The sequence below is a fragment of the Brassica oleracea genome, chromosome C7, assembly GCF_000695525.1.
Source record: "Brassica oleracea var. oleracea cultivar TO1000 chromosome C7, BOL, whole genome shotgun sequence".
NCBI lineage: Eukaryota > Viridiplantae > Streptophyta > Magnoliopsida > Brassicales > Brassicaceae > Brassica > Brassica oleracea.
In genome coordinates, this window is record NC_027754.1 from 38,405,114 (window position 1) to 38,424,187 (window position 19,074).

At 33.2% G+C, this 19,074-nt stretch overlaps 3 protein-coding genes across 4 annotated transcripts; 1 reads left to right on the plus strand and 2 right to left on the minus strand.

Annotated features, from left to right (window-relative positions):
* Positions 1–2,078: 2,078 nt before the first annotated feature.
* LOC106303886 (transcription factor TCP5) lies at positions 2,079–3,851 on the minus strand. Its single transcript, XM_013740235.1, has 2 exons — positions 3,729–3,851; positions 2,079–3,467 (listed from the first exon to the last, which is right to left on the minus strand). Exon 2 carries the CDS (start codon positions 3,429–3,431, stop codon positions 2,337–2,339), a length of 1,095 nt encoding a protein of 364 aa, XP_013595689.1. The 5' UTR covers positions 3,432–3,467; positions 3,729–3,851; the 3' UTR covers positions 2,079–2,336.
* Positions 3,852–13,052: 9,201 nt separating this feature from the next.
* LOC106301159 (ras GTPase-activating protein-binding protein 2-like) lies at positions 13,053–15,989 on the plus strand. 2 transcript variants are annotated; one of them, XM_013737498.1, is made up of 8 exons: positions 13,053–13,162; positions 13,889–14,068; positions 14,166–14,678; positions 14,757–14,922; positions 15,012–15,133; positions 15,220–15,285; positions 15,354–15,417; positions 15,519–15,989. In XM_013737498.1, exons 2-8 carry the CDS (start codon positions 13,889–13,891, stop codon positions 15,764–15,766), a joined length of 1,359 nt encoding a protein of 452 aa, XP_013592952.1. In that variant the 5' UTR covers positions 13,053–13,162; the 3' UTR covers positions 15,767–15,989. The 2 variants fall into 2 exon arrangements, with proteins under 2 accessions (XP_013592952.1, XP_013592954.1); XM_013737500.1 differs by lacking the exon at positions 13,053–13,162 and adding an exon at positions 13,194–13,629.
* Positions 15,990–16,249: 260 nt separating this feature from the next.
* Positions 16,250–19,001, minus strand: LOC106303564 (DEAD-box ATP-dependent RNA helicase 10). Its single transcript, XM_013739830.1, has 13 exons — positions 18,709–19,001; positions 18,425–18,584; positions 18,258–18,327; positions 18,107–18,169; positions 17,950–18,024; positions 17,733–17,852; positions 17,590–17,631; positions 17,441–17,515; positions 17,192–17,338; positions 16,963–17,100; positions 16,763–16,874; positions 16,588–16,676; positions 16,250–16,490 (listed from the first exon to the last, which is right to left on the minus strand). The coding sequence occupies exons 1-13, from the start codon at positions 18,842–18,844 to the stop codon at positions 16,353–16,355; spliced, it is 1,365 nt and encodes a 454-aa protein (XP_013595284.1). The 5' UTR covers positions 18,845–19,001; the 3' UTR covers positions 16,250–16,352.
* Between the last annotated feature and the right edge of the window lie 73 nt (positions 19,002–19,074).

The following is a 19,074-nucleotide window of genomic DNA, read 5'->3' on the forward strand; positions in this document are numbered from 1 at the left end:
AGATTATATTTTTAAAATAAAATAATAAAAATACATAAAAATAGTTACAAAAACAAATAAATAAATATTGTTAAACCGTTAGCAAAATACTAAATCATATACCCTAAATCCTAAACTCCAAACCCTAAATTATAAACCTTAAATCTTGGATAAACCGTAAACCATTGGAAAATTTTAAACCCTAAATCATATATTAAAAACTAAATCTTAATAACACTAAACCCTAAACTCTAATCACTAAACCCTAAACCCTTGGATAAACCCTGAACCCTTGGATAAATCATAAACTCCAAATCAAAAATATTTAAAATTAAACCCTAGAGTTTATGATTTATCCAAGGGTTCGGAGTTTACCCAAGGGTTTAGGGTTTAGTGATTAGGATTTAGGGTTTAGTGCTATTAAACTTTAGTTTTTAATGTATGATTTAGGGTTTAAGATTTTCCAACGGTTTAGAGTTTATGCAAAGTTTAAGGTTTAACGTTTAGGGTTTAGGGTTTAGTATTTAGGGTATAGAATTTAGTATTTTGCGGAAGACTTAACAATATTAATTAATTTATTTTTGTAACTATTTTTATGTATTTTTATTATTTTATTTTAAAAATATAATCTAATTAGGATATTTAATATTTTTTTTTTTTTAAAAGATATCAAATTTCAAATACTCAAACACTATTGGATGGTGAACCTAAGTGTACCCGATGAGAAAGGGTGAACCCAAGAATTTCTCCTCACACACACAATCACAAACACGTGAATTCGAATGTACTTATGAGTATAATTTCATCACATTTATTACCTCTCTTATTGAAATCAACCCAGTGTCGGCTAAAGACCACCATGTCGAACATTTGGAACTCTGATCTTGAGGAATAGATCAAAAGTCAGCAATTACGGAGATGAGGAAAACGCTAGCTAACAATCTCAACTAGTGGTTCTAAGAAAAAACAATCTCAAACTAGTTTGTCTTACAGTGTATATTATATATATACATATATAAATGCACACTTTCTTAGTAAATACTAAATACTCACGTATATATATACGTGTGACGCATATTTACACACGAGGCTAGGGTTTGGCATGCATTATATACTGCCGTGCGCCTAGGCACTACGAAAAGGAACCTATCTATACTTCTAATTTTGTATACGTAGAACATGCATATAACACATTTGTATTTTATTAATAAATTCGTAAAATCTCGTCCAAATACACGTAGTTGTTATAAGAAAATGTATAATGGTAGATATACAATTATTGGAAACTTATTGGTGTTCTTTTTCTGACACATGACAAGCAACGATCCCTTCAGTTGCTTTCCATTTGACTTGTGCACGAATAAATTTATTAGATATATCACTACAAGAATATTTAGCGATAGCGTACAGTACAAATTACGTACTTAAACGAAAAGTACCAAATTTGTATATATACAGATATATTCAGTTTGTGACTATGGAATCATGGTTGAGGTCGATCTTTTATTTTTTCAAAGTTTCAACAATATTTTTTTTGTTAACATTTTTCCTTGTCGAATTTGGATTAGAACTGAATTTAAATTTTTTTTTTTTGAACTGAACTGAATTTAAATTGTAATACTTTTGAATCATATTCGAGTAGTGAGGCCTAATTTCTTGAAACTAATGCGTGTTCCGACGACTAGGCTGCATGGTGACTATAATTTCAAGATGTATGCTCGTATTATTGTCGTTTATCATTTTTGATAGCGAGAGAAGCATGTTATGATAAAATTCATAAACATGCCTTTATGTTTTTTTTTTCTAAAACGTTTTCTAAGCGATCGCTGTGGGATTCAAATGCTAACAAGTAATGCCATGTTTCCAAAACATAAACCCTAACTAATGAAATATAATTACTAATCAAAACTATACATATTGCGAGAATATACATTATGTTAAAAATTCTCTACATGTTAAGATATTTATGACAAACCTACATCGTCTATATCCCTTTTTATTTGAGCACCATGTTATGTATATATTAATCAATGAATAGTTGGATACAGAAGACGAACTAGGAGAATTCATAGAATTTCATAAGCAAGCAAAATCTAACGAGACATCGAAAATTAAATTATATAAATACAAGCACCAAATATATATAAGCATAAAACACCAACCTCGCATTACGAATATCTTTATTCGAATCCAAGTCCAAGACTGATCATCAGATTATTAAAACTCAATATATACATAAAAGATGAATTTATAAAAACCAAAACCAAGTCCAAGACTGATCATCTAAATATAAAATATAGAAGAATACGTACGTATGCATATAACATATGTATGTATAGTATAGATATATGAATATTTCACGAATCTGAATCATTGTCATCACTACTATGGCGATCCGTATCATGATTCGAGCTCATCAAATGATGAAACGGTCTAATCAAACTAGAGTTACCCGTCATCATCTGTTGCTGCGACGCTGTGTTAGCATTGGAGCTAAAGAGCTGAAGGTTTCCTGCTCCATCAACGACATGATGATGTTGATGATGAGAAGCTCCAAGGAACGATGGATACGTAGGAAATAGAGAGCTCATTGCCGGAGGAGGAGGACCAAAAAAGAGCTGAGATCCATCTCCAGCAGACGACGGTGGAGGCAAATTGAGATTATTGTTGTTATTATTACTAGGAACATTGGATATTGCGACAGTAACGTTATTACCGGACTGGTCTAACGAGTGTTGAAGATGTCCAAGGTTGTAATAAGAGGAAGCATTGCTGTTGTTGTAAGGATTGGTGAGAGAGAAATGTTGATGACTGGCATCGAACCCATGATCTTGATGATGGTCAGCGTTCTCATCGTTCTTGATCCATTTCCCTTTATCAAGATTGAAACTCTCTCTAGGTGTTTCTTGGATTCTTGATCTTGTTCTTGAAGAAGAGCCACCAAGATCATAACTCTCCAAGAACCCAAGATTAGTACCTGGAAACGCTGATGTTGATGATGATGATTCTCCTATTCCTGAGTTTCCAAAGAAAAGATTTGGATACATTTGGTTAAAGCCATGTGGGAATTGTAATGGAGGAAGCTTGTCGACGTCATCTTTTGCTGCTTCGAGTAGCCAATCAACGACTTTGCTTGGCTGACTCAGCCCTAATCGATCTTGAAGGTCGTAAAGTTGAATTGCTGTTGGAACGGACAACCTTATTCTCCGGTCTCTAAGGCCACGGACTGTGCAGACTTTGCTGTGTCTATCTTTGCCACCGAACGTTCTAGAGACTCGAACAATTCTTGGATTTTTAAAAGCTGAGGTCCATTGCCTCGATGATGATAACGAACTAGGCTGATTCTGCTGCTGCAATATGTTGTTTAAGTTTACTTGATGATTATTATTTTCATTATGATCTCCTTCTTGCTTTGCTTGAATCTCCTTTTCATCGCAGTCTCTTGATCTCATCTCAATTAAATGATATTTTTCTTCAGAAGAACAGATCTGAAAACAAACAAGAAGGCAAGAAAATCAACTGATTTAACAACATAAAAGAGAACAAAAGGTTGGTGTAGCTTCTAATTATGCAATGAAATTGAGGTGAATTGAAGTGATGTAATATTGCTTTCTTCAATGTTTAGGAGCAAAATCATTTACATGAAAAACAAAGCAAAATAGATTTGATTGATATCTTTCACTGCATCTAAGAATTGGAAGTTCAAAAGGAATTTAAAATTCAAGCAAGTTTATTTCACAAGGTCTTACATCGATTGAAGACTGGTATAAGCTCGAGTTCCTAGTTTAAGATCTTGTTGGGTCTAGAAGAAGAAAGAAGAGATAAGAAGGCAGAGGATGAACAATGTGAAGTATTTTTTTTTGGTAACTCGAATTTACGTATATATTATTAATGATTGTGGAAAGTTAAATAATAAATGAATTTAAGATATATATTTTATATTATTTATTCCAATTCCTAGGGTTTTATTTTGGTATGAAAAGAATTTATGCACAAGGACAAAAGAAGAGTAATTTATGTAGTGTATGATACTCCGATGGGTATGTCCATGGCTTCGTCTAACACTCATGTCATATAAGAATTTTATATGTAAACTTTACAACAAATTTTAAATATTCTAATATTTATTTTCGGTTCCCATTCGTGGGTTTCACTTTGATTTTGATTTAATCCTTTGTACCATGTTTGCAGTTAATCACTGTCTCTTCTTTGTTTTATATATTTTAATCTCTATTTCGACTGTGACAAACAATTATAGCATCTGTTTAAATTCATTTTAGGAAGGCAAGAGTTTGAAACCATTTACAATCGTATAAGACAAAACATACATTAGAAATTAATAATCGATAAACTAATAACACAATAAATTAATAAATTTTATTAGTTCCAATATTGAACTAACAAAATATAAAATAATTCGATAAATAATAATATAATATTTTTCTTAAAAAAAATCATATAAATATATTGTTCAAACATAAATGTAAATTAATATTTAATGTATGTGAAGTTTAGAAAAATATAAATAAAATATTATATTTTTATTTTTATTGACAATAAAATCTTTTTTAGTTATCTAAACAATTCAAAATATTTCATATTATTTTACACCAAAAATACACTAATATTTACGGTATATATTTTCTGTACATCAAATAATCGGATAAAACAACATAAAAGATATATCTATAAAATTTAATCAATACATATACTGTAAAATTATTTATCTTTCTTATTTTACAGAAAAATACCAAATATACATATCTAAAAAAATTGTAAACTAATAAAATACCATATTTTAATATTATTAATTTATAGAGTTTTTATTACATTTACAGTCGTTGGGAAATTCAAATTATTATATAACTACAATAATATAAAAGTTTGGATAAAAATTATTGAATTACATTGTATATCAACGAAGCAACTTGTTGGAACGTAACTGAATTTAGTGATGAAGAAGTTAAACTTGTTTAAACCATATTGTTGAGATTTGAGAATGCTTTTATTTCTAAGTAAATATATGCATGTAACTTGTAGGTTATATATTTTTTAGCAAAAAAAAAAAAAAAAACTTGTAGGTTATATATTAAAACGTATAATTTTGTAACAATTATAAATTGACAGCTAGAGGAGATAAGGGTCTCTCTCTGACATAGAGAATGGACCAAAGAGTATAGGTTTCTTGAAAGCATCTAATGCTTAAATACTCAAAGAGATATGTGGACCACTTCTCTTCTATGCGTCTTTGCCACTGAGATTTTTTGCCCACAATCACGCCATTTTTTTTGTTCTTTGTATCCAAGTTGATCACTAGCTACTATAAAGTCTTCTATAATTGACCGCGCATTTAACCCAATGGAATATTATTGCGTTATTGACATATGGTTTCAAATTCAGAAATGCTTCAATAATTATGTAATATATTCATAATCTTGTGATCAAATTCAATAGAACATATAGTCTTCTGTATATTTATGACGGAACTTTTAGAGAAAAGTTAGCTTAATTGAAAGTCTCTCCACCAACAAGATGCTGTATATATATAACATCTTTATTTTCTTAAATACAAGTCGCATAAATATCATAGTTATAAAAAATAACTCAAAAGAGTATTAATTGTATACAATATTAATAGCCAGATGGAGTATGATCAGATCTGAGACTGGTATGTGTTCATCTCGCATCAAAGGTTGCATAGATTTTCCGAAACACATTAGTATAAATAGGGAATGATGATAAAGTAGTACACTTTAGTTTTTTTTCTTCTTGAATTTCAATACCACAAATTATTCTAGGGACTTTTGTAGGGTTTTTTAATTATGTATGGGAACGGCAGATATATGACTTTAATTTGCATCGGCTATGTGTATTATATATGATAAACTACTACGTATAATAGTTCGTAGTTCGTACCATGCATCTTCAAAAAAAGTTTTCTGATAAAAGCATCTTCATAAAAGCTGTTCCTGCATTTTCTACATACCCTCCTTAGATTTATGTTAAAGGAATTTTCTTAACGTAAACCTAATCATCATATTGACAAAAGTAACATAATCCTATAGATGAATGCACAAACGAATGGAAGCAGAGGATCTAGAGATGAATGATGGGACTTGCAGCTTCTGGGCTTAAACTCCTCTGACTTTTCGAGCATAGGATCTTGTGACCCTTATACGTTTTACATGTATATATATTTGTATATGTTTGATACTTTTGAGTTTTCGCACAATTATGTCAAAGCTCTGCAAAATTTTAAATCTCAGTCTGCTTCTCCATGTGCATTTTTAATAGCCAGGTTGTTTTTACTTTCCATGATTTCTCAAAATAAGTATATAGCAAGCTCGGCATTAAATACCCTAAGTATTATTAATTAAACCCTTTTAAGAATGTGTACTATTCTTCAACATAATTGCCTTTTTGGGATTTTCTGATTCAGCGGAAATTGAAATGATTACTGAAAGAGAAATGTTGGGGATGTCTGAGGAGAAAATGCCAATATGTGGTCGCATGCCTATAATGATGATGGATGAATAAAACTGAACTTCTCATCGCAGTGATCATTATGGCGTAAAACCTAGAAATAGGAATCTGTTTTGTTCTTACATAATTGTCATTGCGCAACAAAAACTGTATATTTTTATATGATTTATGAGTCTAAATATCATCGAATGAAATCTGCTAACCAGCCATATTAACTGTATATTCAAACTCCCCAACCTCAATATTAACCCAAATGAATAACTCTAACATAAGAAATTACAGTGTTTCAATCATCCAGTAACCGTTTAGAACAACGATGTTGGAAACTAAGACAACCGTTAGGGTTTAATTAGATGAGAGAATGTGTATATATCATTGGTGATGACTTGGTGATACATACCTATAAGTATCATAAAATTCGAATTCTATCTCGCTAGGGAGGGAGTTGAGAGTTTTTGTCTTTTAATGTGGGAACACAAGTTTATGCATCCAAAACACATAAAATAGATACTATTAAATTAGGAACATGTATGTCCGGTTGATATCAGTTCAGTCCAATTTAAAATAATACGGCATCAATATATAACTGCTTATATGACTAATTACATGCATCTAAATAACAAATCAGTTCCATAACCACTAATGTCCTGTTTTTAAGGAATATTACTTATTTACGAGCCTGTGCAAATAAATGACTGGAACATATTTGACTAAATCTATATAATAACTATAACTAATTTTCATTTTTTTTCTTTTACTGCATCTAATTTATATTTGTATAACATGTAAGTTCCTTTGTTTTTTTCGTATGAATCATACAAAATAGATGGGACCCATTTCTCTCAACTATTTCTTTTATAGTTATAACTAAATTATCACACAAAAATCTTTATAGTTTTTTGGGAGCAAATAGTAACATATTTTATCAACATTTTTCCGTTATATTAACTTGATAGGTTTAAGATTCACCTTCCTTTTTTTCTTTCAACATAAATTCATAGTCTTTGGACTGACATAAATAATTTATTTGAGATATATATATACTTTATTTTAATATAATATATTTTACTTTTATCATCTGATATATTTTACCCGTATAAGAAAAACCAAAAATATATTAACACACAAACAAAATATTATAATAATTCTATTAGATCTTAAAATTAAACATATCTATTTATTTTATTGTTATATCTTTTCTGATAAATAGATTTTAAAAAGTTCAAGATATCTATTATATCTGGTTCGGATTTAGATATTTTTTAACTGAAATAACCAAACTTTCCGACTTAGTCTGAGTATTTATATCCAAATTACATAAATTTACCCAAAATAATTAAAAATAACCAAAAATACTTATTAGATATGGTTCAAATAAGTTATTTTGATCTGAAAGTAACCATGAATACAATTGATCTGGATATTTTGTTTCTAAAACATCCATTTTTAATCATAAATACCCAAAATAACTAATATATTTTATTTATAATTTTAGCTTTAGGTATGAATATTATTATAAGTATAATTATAACTTATATACTTGTTCGGATACTCATTCTTCTCTCGGGATTTTCAGATTTGATATAGATTTTTCCGATATAGCAATTTAAAATCCATTCAAGTATATAAACTAGGTCTAATCAGATCTAGGATGCTGACTTTCGGATTGATCACAGATCAGATTTTAGGTACGGATATTATTAACTAATTACTATGATAACTCAAAATGCTATATAAATGTAAAAAAATACCCTTATTTTATTCAAATCTGATTACATATTTTAAATCTTTGTCGCCTATATTTGCATATTATTCTAAAACCTGATTACATATTCCATGGTCGAAATTATTTTCATCTGAACATTATATATATATATATATATATATATATATATTGTAGAAATATATTAGTTTTGTTGTAGCATTTAAATGCAAAATAGAAAAATAAAAAATACAAATTTATATCAAATAAATTTACTTTGTTCCGAAAACAAATTCGCGCTTTAAAAACGCGGATCAAAATCTAGTGTTGTCTTTAATCATCAAGACATTTTAGGTCAATAAAAGCAGCAGCTTCATTTTCTCTCTCGTCCTTCTATTATATTTATATAGTCAGGAGACTAATTAAAATTAAGAAAGCTATATTTGCAAACCCTCGTAGCTTTTTAACTGCCGATCGATTTATACGGTATTGTGATCTAAGACATAATATCAGTAAGTTAGCAGGATGAACATGATCGAACTAAAATTTATTTTAAAAAGAAAAGAAAAATGATGGAACTGTTAAGCAAACAAAAAAAAAGTATTTCAGGGTATCTTTTTGGATAAATTTTATGTTTACCACTTTCATGGTACCACTTTTCAATTTTACCACCACTAAAAGGACATTTTCAAAAATACATTCTTTATTAAGTGACAAAAGACTTTTAATTCCTTGTTTTCTATATATATAATAATCTTTATTTAAATAAATAAAATAAAAAATAAAAAATAAAAATAAAAATAAAAATAAATAAAAAATAATATTTTTCTATGTTTTCGAATTATACTTTTTCAAATTCGAACTTTTTTATAAATTTTTTTTCGAATTTTTTTTTTGAATTTTTTTTAAAAAAATTATTTTTGAAAATCGAAAATTATGTTTGAAACTATTTTTTAATTTTTTTATATTTTTTTAAGTATTTATTTATATATTTATTAGAATACTAAATTTCACATTCCAAAAACTATACCCATCCCTCAACTCTAAACGCTAAGTTTATATTAGTTAACCCTATGGGCATAAGTGTCTTGTACCCTACATCAAAAGTGAGGGTAAAAATGATTAGTGTGAACATGAAAAGTGGTACTATAATATGATATTTGTGGCAATTTTCCTATCTTTTTCGTAAATAACCTCGGCATGTTTTTATTTACTATAAACAACTTCAAGTGACAATATAAGAAAAGTACAAATATTCCGTCAGAAATGATTAAGCGTTGAGCACAACTTTTAAGCAAATAACATGCTCTAAATTTATTTAAAAGGAGTTCAGAAACAACAATATATAAGTATTACATTGATATGCCAAGAATACTATACCCAATGATACGTCTTTAACCTCGTTTACGGAATTATCTTGAGGGTCTTGTTATTTACCATGAGAAAGTTTATTTTTTGAAACAATTAAAAACATGATAAACAGTTCTATATGCATCATAAAAACTAGATGCTAGATAATATCAAAGACATCCCGCTCACCATATACAACTAATTGATCTAACATATTATTTAACGAAGTAGCATAGTTAACTATACGAATGCAACTGACATTTTGGCTAACCCATGCAGAATTATTGACTTGAATATCTTCCATGATTAATTTGGCTAACATTTAATCAACCTTTAATGTAGTTAACATACCTTAGCTATAGACAGTTTCAAATTTTGTAATTTTCCACATATGTAAACGAATAAAAAATTTAGACAAGTTGGTCTTAAGCCATCGCCATCACAACTCGGACTAGATACCAGAATCAAATGATTTAAGAAAAATATCCAAGTTTTCAATATGTGATATCAACGAATCATAACATCCACAACTCTTTTATTTATTTCGCCTACAAGACAAGAGAATCGAAAAATAAAAAAGTGAAAACATAACACAAAGAGCTAAAGACGGTGTCGTTCATTATCTACTACAGTACACGATTGCCTAAGTAACGTCTTCTTCTTCCTTTTGTCTTTTGGTTCTGAGCCGTCGTTTTCGGGTCTGGACGTCAGTAAATGTAGAAGGATCATGCTGAGACAGAAAATGACATGTCCTTGTGAGAGACAACACCAAAAGGAGTAAAAACCACCAAAAAAGTAAAACGGGTAAATTTTACTACATGCATTACTAGTGTACTCAAACCCATATATACATATATATATATATATCATGCATGTATATACACACTGACATAATACATTACTGCTCTTGCTTTTTGTATTATTGATGCAGTAAAGGTGTCTCCAGAGTTGGCTGCACTTTAAAACACTGATGAAACTACCCGTTTCTCTCGGTGTTTTACTGTTACACATCAAAACTATTCATCATATTTCGAGTTTCATATAAGACAAAAAACATATATCATATAAAAGGTTTTTATATGGCAAGACAAGGATTGGCTTTTATATATGGATATGGGAAAAGACGTACCCATAAGGTAGACAAATTAATTTACTTGATTCTGTTTGTTGAATTTTAGTTCGTAAGATTCATTTGGATTCCTATCTTTGTCAGGAAGTGAAATAGCCTCGAGTTGGATTTGGAGGAGACAAAGGGGGAAGAATAAGATATGAACCTGCCAAAGGAAGAGAAAAGTTACTGAATGGAATAGTGAAGTGCCTTTTTTTTTTCTTTTTTTTTAGTGAAGTGCCTTTAACTGTCAGGAGAGAGCAATAAGCAAAGGGGGACACACATTGAGTAAGAAAAATTATTGCAGATAATGTTTTCTCAGCTTTGACTTTGAAAATAAAGCAATTCCATGACTTCAACAGTACTCAATGCATTATGCCAATGCAATGGAATGGCTGAGATCAGTGGCTTTTAAAATCAGAAAATTTATACATAACATGTGAATACATATAAATCCTAGGCATTTACTTGCTCCTCCATTGTTTCCAGTAGCACCTTTGATCTTACAAGTATTGAACTCTCAGAGATGTTAAATGAGTAAAACATTCACAAGTCAGAGTCAGTTATATATCCGTTTCAGCTACAAGCTAATCAAATTAATAATTGATTCATCAAGTTATCTCTTAATATCTATATGAAAAGACTCAGATAAACTAAAGTGACAATATGATCTTTCGCTTTATGGATGAAACAAAAGAAAGATGATTGTCTCGACTGTCTGTTTCTTGACTGACTTGAGAAGATAATTCAGCATCCCATTGGATAAATTTTAGACGCAAGCTTTCTTTTATGCTACAGCACTAATCCAAAGAATATTAAACACTGTACTGAATATGAAGTAGTTCATATCCACTTTTTTCTTTGTGCACGAGTTCATCATATCCTCTAAACTACGTTATTGGCATCTCAAAAACTGCCCCAATAAAAGACCAAATATATAAAATAATATGCTGCTACAAAAAAAAAAAAATAATATGATGTTACAAAAAAAAAAAAAAAAAAAAAAAAAAAAATATGCTGCTACAAAATGTGACCTAAAGAACCCAATGCACTAAGATTGTAGGCGCGAATTTCACAAACTAAGCCACACATATATTAATATTTGTATATTCATGGAAAACTCGATTTATATTATAGATAGCAAAATGCTAGTTGTCTTGCTCTCTTGACTGTACTAGAGATATCAAAAGAATGCTCTAATGTTTGGAATCTCTGGAAGGGGAGGAATGCTCTAATGTTTGAAAAGACCCGTATATCAGCTTCTTCAATGGTTACTAAAGCTCTAGAAGAAGCAAAGATTTGGAATAAGGTTAACTCGAATGTTCTGGCATGCGAGGAAGTTCAGGTTCAACCTCCTACTGTTCAAAATATATGGACTAAGCCTCCCTTGGATTCCATCAAATGTAACATTGGAATGGCTTGGAGTAGTTTGGGACCGTTTACGGGAGCAAGTTGGATCACAAGAGATAGCTGTGGGCGTCCTATTCATCATAGTCGTCGAGATTTATGTTCCTCTGCCTATAAACGGGAGTCAGATCTTAAATCTCTTCTTTGGGCTATAGAAGCGATGGGTAGCTTGCGGGTCAAGAAAGTTATCTTTGAAGCTTCTTCTTTCGAGGTTAGACAGTCCCTCTTACACCCCTATCACTATATGGATCTCCTACCCCTTATCCAACGAATCGTAGCTCTCTTACACTGTTTTGAAGTATGGTCTATATGCTATGTATCTGATCAGAATAACAGTGATAACAGTGTAGCACAAGCAATTGCAGAAAGCGTGGTTACAGGGACTCGCTCACAATCGTATGTTGGGTCTGGGGGCCCTTTGTGGCTGCAGCAACTTATTCAGCAAGAGGCAGGGAATTAATTTTTTTTTTTTTTCTCCTCCGTTCTCTGGTGGTTTTTAAGTTGTCTCCATTTTCTATAGCTCTTTTATAAGAGTGTTGTGGTACCTACTGGTACTTGTATTTTTCTCAGCTTTTTTATATTCCCTTGTCTCTGCAGTAACATTGTCTTTTTGGACTTTCAAATTAATGAAAACTCAGTGTTAAAAAAAAAAAATATCAAAAGAATAATAATGGCGTTATGATTGTTCACAGATCACAGTCCAGCTTCAGGTTCACAGAATATTTTACACCAACAAGTAATCGTCAAATAATCATCACAAAAATCTGACCAGATTGATGTGTCATGGAAACCTATTGTAAATCTCGAACTCGAAGTTGTAGAGATCAAGTAAAAAGATAGAAGAGTTAAGAGAGGCCCAGCTGTGAGTCTTTGTGAGATTTAAGAGAAACCCAACCTTAAGTCTTAGTGGGCCGAACCTAACAGTCAGATGGGAGATATAAGAGAGGCCCAACTTTGAGTATTCGTGGGCCGAACTAAACTAAACTAAACTGAACTGAAACTTGGTAACTAAACTAGTTTGGTTCCATCTCACACACTCTATTTTCTCGTCTGTCGCTGTCTCGCTCGTCCTTGCTCTGTTTCCCAGCTTCTGCAGCAGATCTCTCTTTGTCCTCTCCCTCCTTCAGATCACTGTAAGTACAAACCACACTTCATTTCCTCTTTCGATCTCCTCTTCTTTTTCTTTTTTTTTCTATCTTTCTCGATTTGGTCGAAGTTATAAATAAAAACTTATTTACCGAGATTTGATCTGACCAATTCGTTCATTTACTTTTCTTCTCGATTCATTTATTACAAAACATCATTAGCTCAATTATTATTGTTTGTTTCTCGGTTTCTGAATTAATGCTGTTCTTGTAGAAGTGTTCTGATCTCTTAATTCATTGTAGGGTTTTGTGTTTGTGTGAGCTAAGTGTTACATCTAGAACAGTGAAATCTCAAAGACTTTTTGTTAGATCGTTGACTTTTCGCCTGAGTTCTAATAAATCAGATCATTCTTCATGTTATTTGATCAAAAGTAATAAAATTTACAAATCTAATTACCAAATCAGAGAAAGGTTTTGTTCTTCTCCCTGAATCAGGTCTCAACAATGGCTCTGAGGTTAGAATCGAATGAATACATCATTGTTAAATGTTCAATTCAACTCATGTTTTTGTACGTAGAACATGAGTTTCAGTGTTTCACAGCTTGAGTTGATTTTTTGTAGCAAGTCCTTTTTGGCCTTTTCAGTGGATTTAGTTTACGGAGTTCTTTTTATCATTTAATATTTGGATATAAACCTTCTTTTTTTTTTTTTTTAATCCGTTATAAAGAGCATAAATTTTGTTTAATAATATACTCTCACTGTATATGTATATAGATGGCACAGCAGGAAGCTAGCCCTTCCCCTGGCGCTGAGGTTGTTGGCCGCGCCTTTGTGGAGCAATACTATCACATTCTCCACCAGTCTCCCGGTTTAGTTCACCGGTTTTATCAGGATTCCAGCTTGTTAACCAGACCTGATGCGACCGGTGCTGTGACTACTGTCACAACTATGCTAGTGAGATTTATGCTCTTTACTTTATTTATTAACTCAACTTTTATATGTTGTTAGATTAAACTTGATTTTACTTTTGATATTTTTTTTTTTTGTTCAGGCGATCAACGATAAGATCCTGTCATTGAAATACGAAGAGTACACTGCCGAGATAGAAACTGCGGATGCTCAGGAGTCTCATGAGAGAGGCATCATCGTCCTGGTGACGGGACGTTTAACCGGGAACGATAACGTGAGGAAGAAGTTCAGCCAAACTTTCTTCTTGGCTCCACAGGACAAGGGCTACTTTGTCTTGAACGATGTGTTTCGCTTCCTCGAGGAAAATAAGGTGACAACGCAAGCCATCAATGGAACAACCACCAGAGATGTTCACACTCCTGTGGAACCAGAACGTGTTGTTGTCAGTCGCGAGGCCGAGGTGGAGCCAGAGCCAGTTGCTACTATTGAGGAGGAGGAAGATCTTGACAGTGTGGCGGAGGTGTATGATCCTTCTGATAAAGATGAAGGAGTTGTTGTTGACGCTGAGCCTACCGAACCTCCAGCGCAAATAAGTCACAGTGAGGTTCCATCACTGCCTCAGGGAGATGCTCCTAAGCATTCCTATGCTTCAATCGTGAGTCTTAACTGCTTCATTAATCATTTTTGTTTTATAGTAAAACGTTACAAGTCTTCTTTGTGTGTTTTTCAACAGCTCAAACTGATGAAAAGCGGTCCAGCACCAACAACACAAGTTGCTCGGAGCAAGCCAAGAGCAGCAGCTCCTGTCGTTACCAAACCGAAGCCAGCTGCTCCTCCTGCTGAGCCTGCAGCAGCAGCACCAGAGAATGTTCCAAACAGTAGCAATGTTGATGTGGAAGGTCGGTTAAAAAAAACTTTTTCATTTTTCTGCTTGAATATTGCAGAGTCCCTTTGGATATTTGATTTTATTTTGTTTGTTTGTTGTCAGATGATGGACATTCGATATATGTTCGGAACTTACCTTTCGACACTACACCAACACAGCTTGAAGAGGTGTTCAAGAGCTTTGGTGCTATCAAGCATGAGGGGATTCAAGTCAGAAGCAATAAGGTTTGATATATAGTTATACAAATCTCTTCCAAAAAAAAAGGGACCAAAACACTCTTTCCTTACACGTTGTTTGTGTGACTCTTCAGCAGCAAGGTTTCTGTTTTGGTTTTGTGGAGTTTGAAACGGCTAGCGGGAAGCAAAGTGCTCTCGAGGTAAATAAAACTATAGCCGTTCTTATATCCTTGTTGGAGTTAAAAGTCTTGACTCTTTTGGTTGGTAGGCCTCACCGGTTACAATTGGTGATCGTCAAGCTGTTTTAGAGGAGAAGAAAACAAACAGTCGAGGTAACAAAGAAAAAATGAGAGACCTGATGATCCTCAAGAAAAAGATGGTTTTGGTGAAGAGTTTGTGTGTAATATGAAAGATGGGTTTAATCTTTTTGTAGGAGGAGGTAACAACGGAGGTGGAAGGGGTAGGTACTTTGGGGGAAGAGGAGGCTTCAGAAACGAGAGTTTCAAAGGAGGACGTGGTGGAGGAGGAGGAAGAGGAGGCTATGGAAGAGGTGAATATTCCGGTAGACCAAGGAGTTCAAACCCTCGGAACAATGGAGAAGGTTACCAAAGGGTTCCTCAAAACGGAGGGAGTGGAAGAGGAGGAGGACATGGTGGGCCTCGCGGTGGTGCTTCATCTTAACTTTGCATGTAACGGCATCCTCCTCCATAAGAGGATAGTTTTTTTATTTTTGTTTTGCACCTTTTCTATTCTTTTTGCTTGCCGTTACTTGAGAGTTGAGTTTGATAGTAGTATTGGTTTTCTTGGTCGGTTTTTCATCCTTTCTTTTAAGTCTTCTTTAGAACCTTTCTTCATAAACATTCAATTTCATAAAAGTCCATTATAAAGTTGTGTTCTTTTTCCTTTTGTTGTGGCAAGTTGTGTTCTTGTTGCAAACATGTTCTTAGCTGTTTAACTTAAGCAAGAAGAGTAGATATAATAATGCAAGTTGTGTTCTTGATGCAAACATGTTCTTAGATGTTTGGCTTAAGCAAGAACACAGGGAAGTACGATGCAAGTTGTGTTCTTGTTGCGAACATGTTCTGATTTGTTAATTTCACTAGGTAATTAACCAAATTAAGAACAAAACCAAATGTAGCATAGCCACAAGGAATAGAGAGACCAGAGCTTTCAAGTTCTTTAAGTTAACATGGCAAATATCTCGGATACAAAAAAGTTCAAAACATTGGAGTTTATTATCAGAAAACAATACAAAGAGAGAGCATTTTTATCGTTTGAACTTCTTGGAAGATTTCTTGTCCCTGTTACCTCCTTTGTTACCACCTTTGTTACCATCCAAGAACCTCTCACTCTCTTCATCATCTTCTCCTCTTCTCTTCTTCCTACCTCCTGATTCTTTCATATTCTGCAACAGAGATTGCCAAAAGAACACCCATATTCTAAGATTAGAAAGCAAACGAGATTTAACCTTTTAAACAGTATCAATGCAAAGTAAAAAGTACCATTGCGGATAACTTTTTGGCTTCTGAGACCCTCTCCAACAATGACAAGACTTCGTCCTCCTCAGCTGGATATTCAGGCAGCTTCTTGCCTGAACGTAGAACCATTGTCACATGTCTTTTTATCCAATGAGAGAAGAAAACTAAATTGCAAGTTGTAGATTTTTTTTTTACTTACCTATGAGTTTTTCAATTTGCAAGTACCATTCGAGCTCATACTGGTTTACAAGTGATATCCCAACACCAGAACGTCCAGCACGAGCTGTTCTTCCAACTCTATGGATGTAATCCTAAATGACCAAAAACATGGAATGTGAATGTTTGTTACTTCTCAAGATCACTGAGCCATGAAAAAACAAGAAAAGAAGGAGGTTAAACCTTTGAGTTTGTGGGAATGTCGTAATTGATAACCATATCAACAGATGGGATATCGAGCCCTCTACTAGCCACATCAGTGCAAACCAAGATGTTACATTCCCCTGCTTTGAACTTATTCAACGCTCCTAATCTCTTTGACTGGAGGATATATTTGGAAAACAATTTAGAAATTTTTTTAAGAGAATTGCAACAGTCATGAAACCATTAGAGATTGGAGCAGGTCGTTAACCTGAGTCATTTGACCACTGATAGGAATGGCTCTAAAACCAAGGCTCCGAAGCATCAAAGCCATAAAACGAGTACCGTCACAAGTTCTGGTGAAAATCATCGATGTTGAGTCAGGCATTTCAGTCAGAATGTACACAAGGTAGCAGTCCTGATAAAAAGCAAATAATTAGAAGTTCGTTATATATTCAAAGAAGTTAAAAGTCTCCTATCTATGTATATCTATCAGGCTGTTGTAGTGAAAATAAGGTACCTTGTATTTAGCAGGAACAAACCGATACTGCTGTTTTAGAGTATCAACTGTGGAGTATTTGGAGGCAGCCTCAATCTGGAGGCAAACAACAAACATTATGATTGCTGCAATAAGAAAAATAATTGAAGTTAATTTAGTGATTCCCATACCTTCACAGGATTCCTTAAGCATGCTCTTTGAAGTTTCCGAACCTACAAGGCCAAAAACAGATTCAGTCACTTTATGACTTCCACACCACCAAAAGAGATACGTTTAGATAGATAAATCACACACTGTCAAGCAAGGTCTCTACCTTTTTAGTCATAGTTGCTGAAAAGAGATACGTTTTACGGTCACGAGGGATCTCTTCCAAAATCTGATTAAGAGATTTCTCAAAATCTTCATTCAGCAGTCTATCTGCTTCATCAAGAACCTGATAAAAAAAATGTGAAAGTAGATTTTTAAAACAGATGCGAACAAAGAACAGCCTATATTATACCAAAACGAAAAAGAAAAGCTTAAAAATTTACCAGATATTTCAACGTCTTGAGAGAAAAGCCTTTAGTGTCAGACATGTGATCCCATAGACGACCAGGTGTTGCAACCTATACAACAAGATTCACTCCCGTTAAGTGACTGCAGACACTCAAACAAATATAGAAAACAATTTCAGAAAATAAACCATACAATAACATGAGGCCGTTTTCCAAGAGCAATAGTTTGCTGCATCCTGTCAATACCTCCAACAAGCTGGAAAAAAATCAAGAAACATATTCAGTTTGAAACCCCATTTGTAGAACAAAGATTTCAACCATAGTAAGTAAAACCATCAGCTTACCACAGCACATCTAAGACTTATATCAGATCCTAGAGCTTCAAATTGCTCAGCAATCTGGATTGCTAGCTCTCTGGACAGAAGACAAAAAAAAAGAAGAACAAATTAAATCCAACAAGAATAAGAATAATCTCCCCACACTAGAAGAAACTAAGGAAAGTGAATCAAACCTAGTTGGAGACAAAACACAGGCGAAGAAGGCAGGATCAGGTCTACGTCCTTTCTTAGGCTCAGCATCATTAACAAACTGAAGAAGTGCTTGCAATATCGGCAACGCAAAGGCTCCGGTTTTACCAGAGCCGGTCTGCGCAAGTCCAATTACATCTTTCCCTGAAACGAGACATCATCATTCACATTAGACTCAATGATTGACCCTAATACTCACAAAGTTCCAAACTTTCTAGTCTCTCGCAAAGACCGTAAACAAACCTCAAAATAAATACAAAAACTTTACCTTCAAGAGCATAAGGAAGAGCTTCAGTTTGAATCTTAGTAGGGTTCTTCCATCCCAGCCTCTCGCAAGCTTTCACAAGCTCCTCACGCACACCAAGCTCTTCAAACGTCTTCACCACTTCGTTCTCTTCCTCCATTCTCAATACCCACCACCAAATTCGCGCGTGAATAAGAGTGCTCGCGTGTGTAGGACTTCCGGGGACGAAGTGCAGTACAAAGTTTAGAGCTTTAGACCAATCCAGCAGCGTTAAGCAAATCGGCGCGAGTTCTAGAGAAAAAGCAGAGGCGAATGTGTTGGCGACGAAGGGTTTTGGTTTTAGTAGCCTAAATGGGCCTGTTGATAAATATATTTTCAAAGGCCCATTAG